Source organism: Eulemur rufifrons, chromosome 2 (assembly GCF_041146395.1).
Source record: "Eulemur rufifrons isolate Redbay chromosome 2, OSU_ERuf_1, whole genome shotgun sequence".
In the NCBI taxonomy this organism is placed as follows: domain Eukaryota; kingdom Metazoa; phylum Chordata; class Mammalia; order Primates; family Lemuridae; genus Eulemur; species Eulemur rufifrons.
Genome location: NC_090984.1, coordinates 100,061,860 through 100,080,500, shown reverse-complemented (window position 1 = coordinate 100,080,500; position 18,641 = coordinate 100,061,860). Strand labels below are relative to the sequence as shown.

The 18,641-nt window shown below is 58.1% G+C and overlaps 1 protein-coding gene across 3 annotated transcripts in view; it reads right to left on the bottom strand.

Annotated features, from left to right (window-relative positions):
• PAPLN (papilin, proteoglycan like sulfated glycoprotein) overlaps positions 1 to 18,641 on the bottom strand; it is a 33,541-nt gene that overhangs the window by 5,317 nt on the left and 9,583 nt on the right. For 2 of the 3 annotated variants that reach the window (XM_069465098.1, XM_069465097.1), the window contains 17 exons: positions 18,408 to 18,580; positions 18,136 to 18,259; positions 17,521 to 17,647; positions 16,411 to 16,618; positions 15,769 to 15,951; positions 15,481 to 15,622; positions 9,076 to 9,156; positions 8,627 to 8,882; positions 7,390 to 7,516; positions 6,902 to 7,040; positions 5,685 to 6,138; positions 4,748 to 4,885; positions 3,313 to 3,437; positions 2,917 to 3,070; positions 2,211 to 2,348; positions 1,407 to 1,534; positions 1,204 to 1,312 (listed from right to left, as the gene is read on the bottom strand). In XM_069465098.1, coding sequence (XP_069321199.1) covers positions 1,204 to 1,312; positions 1,407 to 1,534; positions 2,211 to 2,348; positions 2,917 to 3,070; positions 3,313 to 3,437; positions 4,748 to 4,885; positions 5,685 to 6,138; positions 6,902 to 7,040; positions 7,390 to 7,516; positions 8,627 to 8,882; positions 9,076 to 9,156; positions 15,481 to 15,622; positions 15,769 to 15,951; positions 16,411 to 16,618; positions 17,521 to 17,647; positions 18,136 to 18,259; positions 18,408 to 18,580 — 2,806 coding nt within the window. The remainder of the gene's footprint in view (positions 1 to 1,203; positions 1,313 to 1,406; positions 1,535 to 2,210; positions 2,349 to 2,916; positions 3,071 to 3,312; positions 3,438 to 4,747; positions 4,886 to 5,684; positions 6,139 to 6,901; positions 7,041 to 7,389; positions 7,517 to 8,626; positions 8,883 to 9,075; positions 9,157 to 15,480; positions 15,623 to 15,768; positions 15,952 to 16,410; positions 16,619 to 17,520; positions 17,648 to 18,135; positions 18,260 to 18,407; positions 18,581 to 18,641) is intronic. The other variant, XM_069465099.1, reaches the window with a different exon arrangement.

Here is an 18,641-nt window from a genome sequence, read left to right as displayed (position 1 = left end):
CAGAGTGGGACAAACCAAAAACGGAGGACAGACCTTGAGGCACAGGGAGGGGAGTCTTTCCGGAAGGACCAAGTGGTCAGCAGAACACTACAGGTCACGTAAGGACTGAGACGTGTCCAGTGGAGTTAGGAACAGGGAGGCACTCAGTGGCCTTGGCCAGGGCAGCGTCCTAGAGCAGGGGCTGACGTGAGGCCCCACTGCATGGTGGACAAGCGACTGGGGAGGTGATCGGGTTGGAGGCAGCCCACACGGACAGCCGCGCTGTCCCGGACAGGGAGACAATATAAGCGCAGGGGCTACAGGGACATGCAGACCTGAAGAAAGGTATTTTTTGTTTTGTTTTGAAGAAGGGCGTCCTGAGCACGTTTGCTGCTGGGAAGACCCAGAGGAGCCCAAGGTGAAGAAGTGGGCGGATGGGATCCGGCCGGAGAGGGCTGGACTGAGCACAGCAGCTGGGAACCCTCCAGCAACTGTCCTCCTGCCCTGGGCTCACGGCACATCACCTCCCCTCCGGCACTCAGGCCCGTTCCCGTCTGGCATCCTCTCCTGAGGGCCCGCCTCTGGCACAGCATTGCTGCTTCCTCCACCTTCGCCCTCCTCAGCCATTAAGACCCATTCAAACCATCTCCTACCTGGGAGTGCCCTAGGGCTCAGATGGCCCCAGGATACCCAGCACCTAGCCTGGTCTCGTGCACCCTAGGAAGGGAAGGGGCAAAAATTGCCTGCTGAATAAAAGACCAACTGATCTGGGGTAAAAGACCACTGAAGTCCCCATAGCTGAGTGTAGCCCAGTGGTTCTCAACCCCAGGGGAGATTCGGCAATGTCTGGAGACGTTTTTAACAGTCATGACTTGCGGGGAGCACTATTGGCATCTACTGGGTCAATGCCCTGGATGCTGCTAAACATCCTGCAACACACAGCACAGGCCCGACAACCAAAACGTATCTGGTCCAAAATGTCCGTGGTGCTGAGGTTAGGAAGCCCTGTTGTAGGCCAACCAACAGAAAGCAAGTGGCCCCACAGGGCTTCTTCCTGTAGGGATGAGGGCACTACAGCCCTCTCCCCTGGCACCAGGCCTGGAGGCAGGAGTGGAAGGGCAGTGGGGCCAGTGGTGGCAGTGACATGCTTGGCAGAAAGGTGGACACCCACACCTGAGGTTTTGAGGGTCTGGGGGCAGGCATTGCCTGGAATAGAGCCTTTACCTGGACCACCTGATGTTCACACTTTCCCCTGCCACCACACACAGCAGCCTGGCGGTGTCCCCCTCCGGCACTGTCACAGTAGGGGGCATCCCTGTGATCATCAGCTCCCCTGAGCACAAGGAGAAGACACTGTCAGCTGCTATACAGATCCTGCCCCACCCGTGCTACCTGACCTCAAAGGCCACTCAGGACTGCCACCTTACCCAGAACTCTGAGCTGGACCCATCGCTGGTCTCGGTCCTGCCCGTTGAAAGCGACACAGGTGTAGAAGCCACCATCGTCCACAGCCACTTGGCTGATAACGAGAGAGCCATCAGGCTGCAGCTGGTGTCTGGGGACCAAGCACAGTCAGTTGGCTCCAGCCCAAGGGGAGCTTTCCCTCCCCCTAACCCCCCCTCCCCCCGGCATGGGGCGGGGGAGGAGAGGAGAGGCCTCCAGTCCCTACTGTACAGCGGGTCTTACGCCCCTTACGCTGTCCAGCCGCTGCCACTTTAATTTCTTTGCAAACATCTGGCTCTTAAGCCTAACAATAAAATCATTTCAGGTTCTCTGGTTTCTGGGTTTTGCTGCATTCATTTAGTAGGCTCAAATCCTGGTTCTATCACCTCTAAGCAGGTGTGATATTAAGCTTGTGTGCGTAAAATGGGGAAATAATAGCACCTACCCCAGTAGGGCTCTTTTGCAGATCATGTGATAGAGAACAAGCCTCACGCTCAGTATGCACTCAGCACACGTTAGCGGTCGTGATCACAGCCCAAAATGTTCCTGACTCCACTTCCTCCTCCAGCTGTCACCTACCTCTTCTAGCCGGCGTCTTGTTTCTGTCCACTAACCAGCTCTGGACAGGACCTGCCCGAGGAGCCCTTGCCCGGCAGCTCCATTTCTTGGGAGCCCCTGGAGTCCTGCTCAGGGCTGATGGCCTAGCAGCTCCCTTCCCTGGTGGCCTCCACGGGACGGGATGGGGACGGGGATGGGGACGGGACGGGGACGGGACGAGCAGAATAAACCTGGGAGAAGAGACGGGCTGCCCATCTCTCTGCCACTCGATGGCTGGGGGTGGGAAGCCTTCAGCACGGCAGGTCAGCTGGATCCGCTGGCCTGGACTGGCGTCCACCACCCCGGGCTGGTTCCGGTCCAAACGCAGCCTGCCAAACAAGCAGCCCCAGCATGAGGGGCCCTTGTGCTGCCCCCCATGCTCACAGGGACCCCTGTACGGCCTCGGGGCCCTTCCCCCCCTCCAGCGAGATTCAACTTCCTAAAGTCACTCCTTTGCTCTGGTTAGGACCCCATCAGTAACTACCTGGGGTAAAGCCTAACCTTCCCTCCGCACACATGTGGCTGGACAGACGCACCCGCCACGCAGCATCTCCACGTGTCACTTCCTCACCCTGCGCATTTGCCTCTAGCTCCTTGACCTGGGCACCCCCACCCTGTAAACGGAACCATCCCTCAAGGCCGGCTCCACACCCTCCTCCAAGAAGCCTCTCCTGCCTTCCAGCTATGGCGCTCTCCCTCCCCTCGGTTCCGAGTCCCAAGTCCCAAGTCCCAAGTCCCGGCTGCACCGTTCCCAGCTGCTCCCCCAGGAGACCCCGAGCAGGGGCCAGCAAGGCCCTGTCACAGCACACGCCTTCCCCTCCTCTCACCCACCGATCCCATCAACCCTGGCCCTCAGGTGGGGGCGGCCGAGAGCAGGATGGCATTGCTGACTGTTACCTGGTTGTGGGCCGCAGGTGTGAGGAGGGGACAGCATCCAGGCGCCCAGCATCCCTCCCTACGCCTGAGTCCTGAGGACTGTGGCCCTGGGCTGGGTCTCTGGTGTCAGGGAAGTGCCTCAGCTCAGCCTCAGACAGCACGACCACATCACCCCCTGTCGTGAGGCCAGAAGAAGCAAGGTGTGAGCTCTGGGGAGAAGGGAGCGGAGGGGAGGCTGGGCCATGAGGCAAGGCCAGCCGGAGACGTGTGGAGAAATGAGGGCCACAGGGGAAGCTGATCCAAAGAAGCACCCTAGGCCTCTAGTGTGGGGCAGCCGGGCCCCAGGCCCCCCTCATCCTGTCCCTCCCACTCTGGGGCCTGCGAGAACCCAGCAGGGGACGGGGTGGGGACCGAGACCTAGGACTCGAAGCTGGATCTTCTGGGAGTCACGGCCTGGCCTGGTGCTGCCACAGCTGTAGGTGCCCGCATCCTCTGCCCGCAGCGGGTGGATGACCAGGGAGCCATCGTACTGCAGCTTGTGCCTGAACGGGGTCGGGGGAGACGTGGGCTCTGGGCTCCTGAGGGCAACAGTGGTCTTCCCGTGGCCCCAGTGCTCCTGCCAGAGGGGACTGCAGTGCCCCCAGAGCACTCCTGTGCCCACCCACCTCCCATCCCAGGGGAGGCTAGTGGGGGCTGCTGTAAGGAAGGGCTGTCACACACACACCTGTCAGATGGAGGGAGGGCTGTCATACACACACACACACACACACACACACACACCTGTCGGAGGGAGGGAGGGCTGTCTCTCTCACACACACACCTGTCAGGTGGAGGGAGGGCTATCTCACACACACACACACACACCTGTCAGGTGGAGGGAGGGCTGTCTCTCTCACACACACACACACACACACACCTGTCGGAGGGAGGGAGGGCTGTCTCTCTCACACACACACACACACACACACACACACCTGTCGGAGGGAGGGAGGGCTGTCTCTCTCACACACACACCTGTCAGGTGGAGGGAGGGCTATCTCACACACACACACACACACCTGTCAGGTGGAGGGAGGGCTGTCTCTCACACACACACACACACCTGTCAGGTGGAGGGAGGGCTGTCTCACACACACACGCACACACAACCTGTCAGGTGGAGGGAGGGCTGTCTCTCAAACACACACACACACACACACACACACCTGTCAGATGGAGGGAGGGCTGTCTCTCTCTCACATACACACACACACACACACACACACACCTGTCAGGTGGAGGGAGGGCCGTCACACACACACACACACACCCCCGTCAGATGGAGGGAGGGCTGTCACACACACACACACACACACACACCCCTGTCAGAGGGAGGGAGGGCTGTCTCTCTCACACACACACACACACACACCCCTGTCAGAGGGAGGGAGGGCTGTCTCTCTCACACACACACATACACCTGTCAGATGGAGGGAGGGCTGTCTCTCTCTCACATACACACACACACACACACACCTGTCAGGTGGAGGGAGGGCTGTCTCTCACACACACACACACACACACCCCTGTCAGGTGGAGGGAGGGCTGTCTCACACACACACACACCTGTCAGGTGGAGGGAGGGCTGTCACACACACACACACACACACACCCCTGTCAGAGGGAGGGAGGGCTGTCTCTCTCACACACACACACACACACACACCTGTCAGGTGGAGGGAGGGCTGTCTCTCACACACACACACACACACACACACACCTGTCAGGTGGAGGGAGGGCCGTCACACACACACACACACACACACACACACCCCTGTTGGGGGAGGGGGAGGGCCAGGGCTGTCGCACACACCTGTCAGAGGAGATAGGCCGGCCATCTTTCTGCCACCCAGCGTGGGGTTCTGGGAAGGTGTCCTCTGGACACAGGAGCCGCACTAACTGCCCCGGGGCCACCTGCACCAGGGTGGGCTCCGAGCTTGCCAAGCTAACCCTGGAGAGGTGGGAGGTAAAGAGCCACCCGTTGGCACAAGTGCCAGGACCAGGACCCCCCCCTGAGTAGCATGTCCCATGACAGAGGGCTTGGTGCCCGTCCTGTCACAGGTACTCTCAGAACCAGAGGGTCGCAAGGGAGGCCTAGCTCCAGCAGCCTCGGACTCAGGAATCCGCCCTCCTCAACCTTCCCACCCACCACACCCCAGGCATCGCCACCTCTCGCAACAGCAGCGAGGTCGGCACCGAGCCCGGGGGACGGGGGGAGGAGCCGGGGAGGGACAGTACATACCAGATTCGTGTGGGGACGCAGGGAATAAACTACACGCTAGACCCCTGGGGAACTTAAACCTTTTAATTTTGTCTTTAATCTTCCCAAATCCCTCATTAATGGGACCCAGCCCCGAGAGTAACAATGAATGGAACCTGCCCTAAACCTGTAAGATATACAGGGCGGCAGATGATGTCACCATTGACAGGTCAAGAAACTGAGGCTTGGAAAAGCTGGGTGACTCGCCAAAGGTTACGAAGCTGGTAAGCTTTTCCAGCTAGATGGGCCCTGGGGTATACTGGCAAGATCTGACGGAGAACCCGGGAGCCCCCGTCCACAGATGTCTACCAGACCCCAGACAAGCCCTACGTCTGATGCCTCAGCTTTCCCCCTCCCCCTGTTTAACTTCTGTCTGGGAGCAGAAGTTAGGCCAGGAGAGGTGGGTCTGGCGACTTCAGGGCTTTAGCTCCAACAGGCTCACTCCTGGCCTGGCACCCTATCCCCTCTACCTGGGGGTGGCGGTCCTCACCTGTAGGAGGAGCTGTGCGAGGGGGGCGCTGGCCGTCCAGCATCCCCGCCCTGTCCCGGGGCCCGGGGCCCAAGCTCCTGGCCCCACGGCTGTTCTCCAAAGGCGGGGGGAAGAGGGGCTGTCCCTGGCCCAGGCTCCTGGTCTCGCCTCCAGGGGCTACCAGAAGGCAAGGGCTTTCTCTGGTCGGTGGGCCCTGTCCTGTGCCGGCTGAGCTCCCGCTGGCCACCAGGACTGCCCCCGCCACCATCTGCACCGGTGCTCTGGCCAGAGGCCCCAGGCTGGGCGTGGCAGCTGCTCATGCACTCCCGCTCCGAGGCGAAGTTGTTGGCGTTGCCGTGGCAGCCGCCGTACCAGAAGCGGTTACACCGGCCCACGGAGGCAATGAAGTACCAGCGGGCGGCCCAGTCTGCGCAGGGGCCGTGGGCGCTGGGCAGCAGGCACCGCACCGGGTAGGCTGCGGGCAGGGGTGCGAAACACGTCACCTAGGTGCCCAGAACAAAGCTGCACCCAACACCGCCTCAGCCTCAGGAGCTGGGCCCTTCCCCGTTTACAGAGCCCGGACTGCCCACTGCCCGGGCCCCTCGCCTGGCCCTGGGGCCCAGGACCCTTCCACTGGATCTGGCCACTGCCCAGAGGTGCCCAGGCGGGGACCACAGCAGCCTCCACCCACAGAACTACGGCCGTCAGGGCCAGGGCTCCTGCGCCGCTCCCTCAGCCCCCACCCCTCCCTGCCACGGGACCCCTGGAGCGCACCTGCGAGCCCAGAGCCCGACCCTGGCTGCACAGCCAGCGAGAGGGCCCAGCCCTGAGCTGCCTGGGCCTGTGAAGATGCCTCTGAACCCACCTCCCGCCCTCCCCGCCAGTGTTTCCTGCTCCGTCTCTTTGCACTCAGACGGGACGGGGACCGCAGCTGCCCGTCCAGGTGCCCAGCCTCCTGCAGAGCCCTGACCGCCAGCCCCAGCCTGCCTTGTGAGGTCCCCGTGATGGTCCCTGCTGCCCCACCCACATCCTAGGGCCAGGACCCCCGCCCCTGTCCATCCCAGCAGTGACCACCCTGCCTGGGCTCTGCCTCAGGAACAGAGACGACAGGCCTTCCTCCTCCTCGGCTTCCCCCCATGCAACTGTCCCCAACTCCCGCAGCAGCCAGATGCCTCAAGGGCAAACTGCTGGGTGTGAGAACCACCAGGCACCATTCTCGGCCTGACCGGGGCACTCACCAGAGCCCGGCCGGCCCACGCAGCCTTCCCCCAGGGGCCCTGCCGCAGAGGCCACGTCGTCATAGCAACAGCCGAACCGGGAGCCCCGGCACTCACTGGGCTCGCTCTGCTGGGCCTGGGGCCGGTGTGTGCTGGGGACCTGGGGGGGAATCCCAGGATTGGGAAGCTGGGTCCGGGTCTGGCTCTTGGTGGGGACTTTGGGCTGCCTGGGGAAGCATGGCAGGAAGAGGGAAGGGGCAGAACTGCAAGGCCAAGGCGCACACCCCCGGCCCGGGGAGAGCAGAGGCCAGGAGAAGGCTGGACGAACCCCCAGCTCCAGGCCCATCTTTGAAGCCCAGAGCCCTCGAGAGGATGACCCAGGCCGGCAGGGACCTGCTTTCTCCGAGGCTAAAGCTGTAGAGATTCGGGGTCACCGTGACACTGAGCAGGCCAAGGCTGGAATCCATCCCCCCCCCCCGACCCCCGCCACACACAAGCCAGGTACTCACTGCGGAAGCCACTGCCCTCGACCCTGGCCTGCTCCCCGTGTTGTCACCGCCTCTGCCGTAAGACCTTGTGCAGCCAGCATGGTGCGGCCCCTCAGCGACAGACACACCATCCGGGCAGCACCCGTACCTAGGCAGACACCACACGGCCTCCCTCACCACCCGGCCCCGGCCCCGGCCCCTCCAGGGACCCTTGTGCCCGAGTTTCCAGCACCCAGGACCCGAGCTCTGGGGCTCCCTGCACTGGGGGCTGATCAGGCGGAGACCGGGTGGGCGAGGACGTGTCCCTGCATTCAGGGCACATCACTTTGTGTGCCCTGGTCTCTGCCCACGTCCACCGACACGTAGCAGCCACCAGGGAGAGCAACAGTGGCACGATGAGGAGAGGCTGTGCCCCAAAGTCGACAGGTCCTCGACTCACACATCCCACCACACGCCAAGAAGAGGGAAGCTCATCTGAGTCTGCCCAGACATCAGCTTCCCAGGGAGTTTTTACAAAATAGCAGCAGATGGGAGACGGGATAAAAGAGGGTTCAAAGAGCCCATTTATTTCACATCCACCTCGTGCTGGGAGCCAGGTGAAAAGATTGTATCAAAGCACCTCCTACGTGCCAGACACTCTGTGATCTCATCCTCACAATAACACCATCCAGTGGTTGTCATCATACATTTTCATAAGAGGAAAATCAGAGAGGTTAAGTAACTTGCCCCAAGTGACCCAGCACATAGCTGATAAGTGGCTGAGCTGGGAATGCCCCCCAGGCTGCTGGCCACAGGCCTGGGCCCTCAGCACCCCAGTCCCCAAGGGCACATGCCAGAGAGGTGTCCAGGGCAGGCCATGGAAGGAGGAGAGCCACAGGAGGGCATGTGGCAGGGGTGGGATGGCTCAGGCCCTCTCTGCAAGGCTGGACTGGGGGGGACTGTTAGGAAGATTGTTAAGGACCGGTCAGCCTTTGTCCAGAGTTTACGCCGGGTCCCCCGAGCCTGTTTAGATCGCAGAGCTAGAATCGACAGGCCGACTTCTGCGGAGAAGGCAGGGGCTTGTCTCCACTCGGCACAGAACGGAGCTCAGCGAGAGGAAGCCAAGTCCTGAGAGCTCACGGTCAGGGCAGCCCAGAGACACGCCCAGCAGTCCTTGTCCTGAGCTCTGCCACCCGCCCTAGCCCTTCCTGAGCCCATCGCCCAGCCCCACCGGCCCTGTCTACCCTGGGCAGGAGGAAGAGCTGCCTCCGGCACCCACCTGCTCTGCTGACACGAGGCCACAGGGCAGCCTTGCCACTGCGGCCCGAGAGACGCCGTGTGGCCATCGGGGCAGCACCCGTGGGGGCTGCGTCTGCAGTCACTGGGCCCCGAGCCAGACTGGGGGGGCTGTTGGAGCAGGGACTGCTGCAGAGCTGGGGCCGGGCCCGGGGCTGACAGAGGGGAACCCCCGTCTCCCCTGGGGTCACCCCGGGCTGAGGGGTGTTCCTGGCCTGCCCACCACCGGCCTCTGGAATCTAGAAAGAAGAGGAAGCAAAAGATACACGATGTGTCCAGCCTGCTCCTCACCCTCCATCCGCGTCCACATCGCACCACATCCATCCCCCCAGACCACTCTCCCCTCAGCCATCGTTGCACCCGCCCTTGACCTCCACCTCCAGGCACAAAGACACCGGGGCCCTGGGTAGGGGCTGTGACCAAGCTTCTCACCTGAGGCAGGGGGCTCCCGAGGGCTCACAGGTGTCCAGTGATGACCAGGTGAGGTGTGCACGTCCTGTGTGCTGGGGACCTCTGCAGGGAGCCGGGCAGCCCAGGGGACGCAGAGGGAAAGAGAGAGCATGGGCCCGAGTGGTGGCCAGCCCCGCCCAGGTGCTCCCACCCCACTGCTCACGCAGGACCCCCAAACCCAGAACAGCACCAGGGAGAAGGAGCAGGCCTGTGATTTCATGAAACGCCCAGCCACATTTCAAAAAAGTCTTATAGTCATGTAGGAAATGCTAAGGTTACACATTCAGCAAGAAGTACCATGTATAGAATTAGCAACTATGTTAGGATCCCAGCCACACAAAACAAAAAATGGTATATACATTTCTCATTGGATTGATGAAAAGAAACAATTCAATCAAAAAATGGGCAAAGAACCTGTAATCCTAGCACTCTGCGAGGCCAAGGCGGGCGGATCATTTGAGCTCAGGAGTTCAAGACCAGCCTGAGCAAGAGTGAAACCCCATGTCTACTAAAAAATAGAAAGAAATTAGCTGGATGACCAAAAATACACATATAAAAAATTAATTTGGCATGGTGGCACATGCCTGTAGTCCCAGCTACTCGGGAGGCTGAGGCAGGAGGATCACTTGAGCCCAGGAGTTTGAGGTTGCTGTGAGCTAGGCTGATGCCATGGCACTCTAGCCCGGGCAACAGAGTGAGACTCTGTCTCAAAAAAAAAAAAAAAAAAAGAAGGCAAAGAAGTATTTCTCCAAAGATATACAAATGGCCAAAAAAAGTGTATGAAAAGATATTCAACATCATTAGTCATTAGGAAAATACCAATCAAAACCATAATGAGATACCACTTCACACCCATTAGGATGTTGTAACCAAAAAAAACCGAAATAAGGCTGGGTGCAGTGGCTCGCACCTGTAATCCCAGCACTTTGAGAGAATTGCTTGAGCCCAGGAGTTTGAGACCAGCCTGGGCAACATAGTGAGACCCTATCTCTACAAAATATTAAAATAAATTAGCCAGGCGTGGTGGCACGCACCTGTAGTCCCAGCTACTCAGGAGGCTGAGGCAGGAGGATCCCTTGAGCCTAGAAGTTGGAGGCTGCAGTGAGCTATGATTGTGCCACTGCACTCCAGCTTGGGTGACAGAGCAACACACTGTCTCATTGCCAATTAAAAAAAAATGTAGAGAACCAAGTAGAAAAAATTAGGACAACAGGATTTTTTTTTTAAATGATACATAAAGAAAACTTTCAGGACACATCCTAAAATGCTCATAGCAAAAGTTTCTGAGTGCTTCAGGGGAAGGGGCATCCTTTCCTTCTATCTGTTAATGTCTTTCAAATTTTGCACAGTAAGCATATTACTATGATGATACTTGACTCATACAAGTTATGAAGAAGACAATAAGTGACTATTCCATTCCCACACGGACTACACCTTGCCAGTCCTCAGGAATATTAAAAATAGTAACTAGGGGCTGAAGACTCCAAAAGATACGTGGTGAAATCTCCATTTTATTTCTTATCAGGGGCCAAAACCTGGGACAGGGGCGATTCGGACTCCTCCCAGATCTGTCATCTCCCACAGACGAGCCCACATTCCCCTGGCCCTGCGTTCCGTCCCCAGCCTCGCCATGTCTGCCTGCCGTCCCTGTCATGCCTAGCGTAAAGCACCTCTGCCGAGCCTGTCCCGCCACCTGGCTCCACCACCTTGTGTGACTCCCTGCTTCCATTTCTTCAGGCTTCAGGGGGAGTCCAGGACTCCTCCCCGCACACCCCCATAGCGGGCCCCCCTTCATTTCTGCCCCTCGCTAGGCCTGGGGTCCTACAATCTGCTCCCACAGGCCCCTGCCTCTTCAGTCTGACCCTCGGGCGTGGGCCACGTTTGTCCTCCTAATTAGCTTCCATGGTGTCACTCTCTAGCTCCAAAACTGTCAATGGCTCCCCTGGGCCTATTGGATAAATTTAGTCTGAAGCCCTCCAGCCTCTGCCCCAAGCCTAAGAGCATCACCCCGAATGGGCTTCCCTCCTGGCACTGCTGTCTACACCCGGGGCTGAGGGCAGTCCTGGGGGCCCCTGCTGGTCTCAGAGCCACTGAATGTGGCTGGAGCACTGAGCAACTAAGTTTCACATTTTAATTAATTGTAAGTAATTTCAAATTTTGAAACTGATATTTGATTTGTTTACTGGAAAACATTCGAGTATTTTGGAATAACTTGGGTATGCAAATCTACTTTTTCTATTGTAAATTTTATGAAATCTAAATACAGGTCAGGTATTCCAGTGAAAAGTTAGAACCTGAAATGAGATGTGCGGTAGGTGTAAACCATGCGTGGGATTTCAAAGATTTCGTTTCTAAAAATCTTGTAAGAGAATATAAAATATCTCGCCAATAATTTTTATACTGATTACATGAAGATATTTATATTGGGTTAAATATAATCTTTTTGTGGGGCGGGAGAGACAGGGTCTCACTGCATAGTCCAGCTGGAGTGCAAAGGTGTGACCATAGCTCACTGCAGCCTCCTGGGCTCAAGTAATCCTCCCACCTCAGCCCCCCTCCCCCGAGTAGCTGGGACTACAGGCGCACGCCACCATGCCCAGCTAATTTTTTTATTTTTATTTTTTTGTAGAGATGGGGGTCTCACGTTTCCCAGGCTTCTCTCAAACTCCTGGGCTCAAGCGATCCTCCTGCTTTGACCTCCCAAAGTGCTAGGATTACTGGCAGGAGCCACTGCACCAGCCTATATTCTTAAATGTAAATTCACCTGTTTCCTTTTACTTTTTAAATGTGGCTCTAAAAAACTAGAAGTGACAGGCATGACTTGAATTCTACTTATATGGGAGAGCGCTGCTCCAGAGTCTAGAAGACGGAGGGAGAAGACGACACAGTGGGGTGTCACTCTGCCACCAATCCCTCAAGCTGGCCTCCTCATCAGACCCCTGCCCCACCGACCCCTGCTTCCCCCCGGGGCACACGCCAGTACACACTACAGAACAAGTGACAGCACCCAAAACACCGAAAACCACCTATATTCCAAATTATCACCCGGTCTTGGACTCTAGTGGAACTCCTAGAAATGAGACTGGAAGATGCTCACACATGCAATAGTGTTAAGGGGAGGAAACAAATACAGTTACATGCATGTTACTAGAAATACACTAGATTACTCTCATACATGGATAGGATTAAGGGCAATTTAATTTTTCTCTATATATTACTCTTCTAATTTCTCCAAATTTTCCACAATGAGCATACGTTACTTTTATAACTACAAGAACGGCAGCCACTGCCAGCACCCACACACACCGTCCAGGGACCACTGTCACCCACATACCATTAAGGGGCCTGAGGACAGACCTGCCCTAGTTGGTTTATGGAAAAGATTTTTTAAAAATTGATAAACAGAACAAGGAAAAAAAAGAGAGAAGACCCAAATAAAATTAGAAAGAAAAACTAGTATCTAGGATGTGCAAAGAACTCAAACAACAGCAAAAACACAAATAATCCCATTAAAAAGTAGGCAAAGGGCCAGGCACAGTGGTTCATGCCCATAATCCTAGCATGTTGGAAGCCAAGGTGAGAGGATTGCCCGAAACCAGGAGTTTGCAACCAGACCAAGCAACAAAGCAAGACCCTGTCTCGACAAAAAAAAAAATCTAAAAATTATCCAGGCGTGATGGCACATGTCTGTATTCCCAGCTACTCGGGAGGCCGAGGAGGGGACGATCCCTCGAGCCGAGTTCAAGGTTTCGGGGAGCTACGATCACACCACTGCACTCCAGCCTGGGCAACAGAGCCAGACCCTGTCTGTCTTTAAACTGTCACTTAAAAAAAAAAAAAAAAAAGTGGGCAAAGGATATGAATAGTCATTTCTCAAAAGACGACATACAAATGGCCAACAGGTATTATGAAAAAATGTTCAACCTCACTAATCATCAGGGAAATGCAAATCAAAACCACAGCGAGATACCATCTTACCCCATAGTTAGAATGGCTATTAAAAAGACAAACAGTAACAAATGCTGGCGAGGACACAGAAGAAAAGGGAACTTTCATACACGGTTCACGGGAATGTTGATTAGTAGAGTCATTGTGGAAAACAGTATGGCGGTTTCTCAAAAAAACTACAAGCAGCCCTCCCCTATATCCAGCAATCCTACTATTGGATAGTCCTCCAAAGGAAAGGAAATCAGTCCACCAAAGGGATGCCTGCACCTGCACGTTTCCTGCAGCTCTACGCACGACAGCCAAGACGTGGAACCAACGTAAGTGTCCGTCAGTGGATGAATGGATAAGGAGAACGTGGTATCTGTACACAACGGAACACCATTCAGCCATTAAAAAGAATGAAATCCTGTCACGTGCAGCAGCATGGATGGAGCTGGAGGGCCTTATGTTAATAAGCCAGGCACAGAAGGACACATACTGCACGTTCTCACTCATCACCCACATGTGGGAGGTAGAAAAGTGGACCTTGCGGGTAGAGAGTGGAATAGTTTGGTTATCAGAGCCTGGCAGGGGGTGGGGGGAAGATGCAGAGAGGTTGGTTAATGGGTACAAACATGCAGTTAGACAGGAATGAGTTCTCACATTCAATAGCATAGTAGGGCCACTATAGTTAACAATATATTGTGTATTTCAAAATAGCTTGAGGAATTGAAATAATCCCAACACAGAGAAATGATAAATGTCTGAAGTGATGGTTATCCTAAATTTTACCCTGATGTGACCATTACACTTTCTATGCATGTATCAAATATCACATATGCCCTCATAAACGTGTAATTATTACATATCAATTAAAAAGGGGAAAATAGATACGTTAGAAAGAATATGTTTTGCTGACCAGAAAAAAAAAGAATAGTGATAAAAGTTTTTGCTTTTACAACTCAGCCTGGCCTGAAACTCTTTTCTTTTCCCTCTTTTCTAGGTGAATCTACCTGGCCCTGGGGCAGGCTCAGGACCACCTTCCAGGCAGGCACCCAGGGCCCTGGGGAGCAGAGCAGCCCTGCCCAGAGCTGGACCCCGGAGTGCAGGGATCGTCCTGCTGGTGAGTGTGAGGCCCGGCCGAGGCAGCCGCCAGGGAGCCCCTGGGCAGAGCTTCCCTGCGCAGCCTCACCACCACTACTGTCCACACCTTGTGTTCTCCCTGTGTGCTCCCCTGCTCCACACACCTAGACAGTCACTTGCTTTCTTTTTTTTTTTTTTTTGAGACAGGGTCTTGCTCTCTCGCCCCAGCTGGACTTTAGTGGCATCATCATAGCTCACAGCAACCTCAAACTCCTGGGCTCAAGCGATCCTCCTGCCTCAGCTTCCTGAGTAGCTAGGACTACAGGCATGCACCACCACGCCTGGCTAATTTTTCTATTTTTAGTAGAAACGGGGTCTTGCTCTTGCCTAGGTTGGTCTCAAACTCCTGACCTCAAGCGATCCTCCCGCCTTGGCCTCCCAGAGTGCTAGGATTACAGGCGTGAGACAACATGCCCAGCTGAAAGTTACTCTTTTTATTAATAACTCGTTGTACAGATGGGTAAACTGAGGATCAGACAGGAGAGGCACCCACCTGGGGCCACACAACCGGTCAGCAGTGGAGAGCATCTGAACCCAGTCTGCTCAGACTCCAAGGCCACTGGCTCTTTGCCACCATTCCACATGCCTCCACTCGAGTCCTGCCCTCCCTCACTCTCAGGGTCCCTATAGCTCACAGAGTCCCCCTCACTAGCACGTCAAGGCCAGACACACCTCTCTGCAGTCTCAGAAGGCCAGCCCTGTGGCACCCCCAGCCCAGGCACACCCTGTGCCCTTCCTCAACGTCCCATGCTCACACCAAGCAAAGAGGCAGCCTCCCTGCCCATTCTCCTGCAGGCCCTTGTGCCTGGGAGGCCTCCTTTCCCACAGGATGGGGATGAGGGGCGGGGGAGACCAAGGCAGAAGCAGTGTGTGAGCACAACCCTTCCTGGCCCACCTTTCTCCCTCTGCACACAGCCACTCAGCAAACATTTCCTGAGCACCTATCCGTGCCAGGCAAGGTCTGCAGGGAGCATACAGAGAGTAAGGACGTCAGGGACCCAGCCCTCAAGTGCCTAGCTAGTAGGTCTAACAAGCCGTATACAATCCAAGTGACACAGTAATGACAACAGGCTGTGAGGGGTGGGGCCGTGGGGAAGATGCCACTTCTGAGTGGGAGAAACGGGGCTGGCTCGCAAGGTCGCACACAAGCTGGACTTTCTGGCTGGCAGAGGTGCCCGTGGGTGGAGATGAGGGGAGCGCTGGTCCCGGCAGCCGGCCAGGCACAGGCACGGGCCGCAGCAGGGAACACTCGCTAGAGGTTGGCAGTGCGTGGGAGAGAGGTGGGGCCAGGCCCCTCCCTGCCCCTCCTGTCCTTACCCTGGGGCAGGTGGCAGGGCTGCATGTTGCAGGGCTCCACCTCCGCGGGCTTCGAGCGCTGCAGGCTCCCACAGTGGCTGGGTGGCCCGATGGCACAGACAACCTGTCTCCTCCGAGTGCCTGAGCTGCAGCTCTTGGAGCACTGAGGCCCGCGGGTGGGGGAGAGAGAGAGACCCTGAGCCTGGGCTTGGGGGTGCCCACGTGGAGAGGGGAAGGGGAATGTGCCCAATGACGCGTGTCAGATCCAAGGACAGGCGCATCTGAGACCCAAGGCCTGGGGGCACTCACCAGACCCCAGGCGCCGACAAGCCAGGCCTGGCCAGCGAGGAGGGGACAGTCCTCATGCATGCAGGGCTCAGTGAGGGGGGGCTGCTCCTCCAAGGGGCATGCTGTGGCATGGAGCAGAGACCCCTCATCACCTCGGCAAGTGACACTCCGCCTTCGGACGCCAGCACCACAGCTGACAGAACACTGCAAGGACCAGGCTGTCAGCAAGAGCTCGCCTCCACCCAGAGGAGCCCCTGCATGGAGGTGAACACCACCCTACTGCCCAAGACCTCCTCCCAGGCCCAGAGAGGCTGAGTCACTCCCCTGAGGTCACACAGCCTGAACCACGGCTGCTGACAACAGGCAGAGGTGCGTTCTCCACCCCCCCTCATTTGTAGCTTGAATATACACAGTTACGCCAACTAGCAGCCCCAGACACTGCCAGCCCCTCGCTGGCCCCAGACAACACACCCAGCTTCTTCCCACCCTGCCCTGGGATCCTGGAGGCGGAGAAAGTACCCAAGGGCAGGGTGCAGGTACCTGCTTCTGGTCCCAGCCTTGGCCCCAGCTTCCAAGACGACCTGGTCGGTCACTTGGCCCCCCAGGATCTCAGTTTCTATAGCAGAGGACAAACCCCCAGCCCGTCCAGGCCAGCAGCCTCACCTCTCCCCACGGCTCTGGGCTCCAGGACGCGCAGCGCTGCAGGTTGCAAGCCCGCGTGGCAGGGGGCTTCCCAGGCAGGCCAGCACACTCGGCCTCCTCGGCGGCCTCCTGGACGCTGTCCCCACTGGACGAGATGCAGTAGACAGAGCGGGACTGGGAGCCGCCCCCGCAGGAGGCCGAGCAGGGTGTCCACGGCCCTGTCCTCCAGCTGGCAGGAGAGGAGCTCAGGTGAGGCCGGCCCAGGAGGAGCCGAAGCCCAGCCCGGAAGGGGCAGCAGCCCTCACACAGGAGTGGCCTGAGGACCCCACCGGCCTGTTCCCTGAACATCAGGCCTGCACAAATGCCAAGGCCAAGGCCCTCCCTGGCATCCTCTCCACTGTTCCCAGCTGCTCCCCCACTGTGCTGTCCTCGCCCGAGTACCCCTTCTTCTCACCACATCCTGTCTCCCCAGGCAGACCCCATTCCCTCTGGGTCTGGCCTTAGCCAGGGCATCTCCTGAGGGGCTGTGCTCACCCGTGCGTGGAGCAGCCCTGCCCAGCGCCAGGTGCAAGGCCCCGGAGGAAAAGGCAGTCCCCGCCACGCCGTGCAAAGCCAAGCCCGCCACCATCCCGTGAGGCCAGCTGCCACCGAGGCCCAGCGGGGGGCAGAACTGCACCAGCCCCGAGGGGAGCCCGTGGCCCGCAGATTACCTGGTCCCACACGCACGCCGGGCCCCGGCAAGGCGCCACGCTCCGGGCTGGTGCAGGTAAGAGGTCCTTTGTGCACGAACAAAGGCATTGCCAATGCCAACAGGCCCTTTGGCCTGAGACTAGCCCACCCCCTGGCACCTGCCCAGCCAAGCCTCCTGCTGGCTGGGACCGACAGGGACCTCCGGTACCTTCCCTGACACTTCTGCCACCAGCCTGGACATTCTGAGCACTTTGTGGGCACATGGAGAGCACAGCACCCTAGATCTCATGCTCAGGCCCTTCACTGCCGCCCCCAGTGACAGCTGCCACCCCCAACCCCGGCCACAGCTAGGGGGAGCCCTGGGCCACCTGCCCTCTTTGTCCTTCCCTTCCCACCCAAGTTCCTGGGCCTCCCGGGGTGGAGGGGCTGGTGAGGCCTCACCGCTTGGTCTGCGGGCACGGGTGAAGGTTGCAGGAACGGCGGTCAGCCGGCCGCGGCTGGAGCTGGCACATGTGGTCGGGGTAGGCCTCGTTGTCGACGGCGCAGAACACCAGGCGTGACTGGTGACCTGCACGGAGGCCACGTTCGCTGAATGCCAAATGCATTCTCTGTGCCAGGTGCCATTCTGGACGCATCCCACAGGTCATCTCAATTAAGTCTCAAAGGACCCCCTGACGCAGGTGCTACCATCATCCCCAATTTGCAGATGAGAAAACTGAGGCTCAGAGAGCTTTAGCCGTGAGTGACAGAGCCCTGCTGACATCTGGTCCCTGGCTCCAGGCCTGGCCTGCACTCCCAGTCGGGTACTGTCTCCTTTGAGATGCCACTGCCCCTGCGAAGCCTCTCCGGTTCTCCTAGCTTAGGCCGGGGTCCTTCGTGGAGCTCCCAGACCCCTGGGTCTTCCCCCAGGTGACCCCCACAACATAAAGATTTCTTACCTACTTGTCCATCTCCCCCGAAGACCGCTTGAATAAGGGCTGTGACCTGCCCCGCTTTGACCGTGGCACCTGGCACGTGGGGCCCGCTCCCCCCGACCGGAGCTGTCTGCACCCTCACCTCCGCCACACTGGGCACTGCAGTCGCTCCAGGAGCCATGGCTCCAGCTGGGGCCGGGGCCAGGGGTGCGCAGGGGCAGGTAGTACTCGTAGTGCACGCCAGGGTTGGGCTCCTGGCTGAGGAGCTGCCACGGAGGGTCCTCGTGGAGGGCTGCTGCTGGGGGCACCTCCTCCCACAAAACCCCCTGCCCACCCTCAGCCTGCATGCAGGGCCTGGTGGCTCCTGGGACCGTGGGCCACCCACTGGCTCGCTCTCCCCACAGCCCAGCTCACCTCGATGACCAGTGGCTCCGAGGTGGGGCCCCGGGCGTGCAGCCGCTCAGGGGCCAGGTCCCCCTCCGTGCCCCGCTCGTACTGCAGGATGGTGCTGGCCGCTGGCAGGGCCCCAGCTGCCTCGATGGTCCAGTGCCCGTTGAGGTAGTATTCCCCTCGAACATTCTTTACCGCTGCGCACGGGTGAGACGGTCCTAGTCAGCTGGGGGGGGGGGCGGGAGCGTGCCTCCCCCA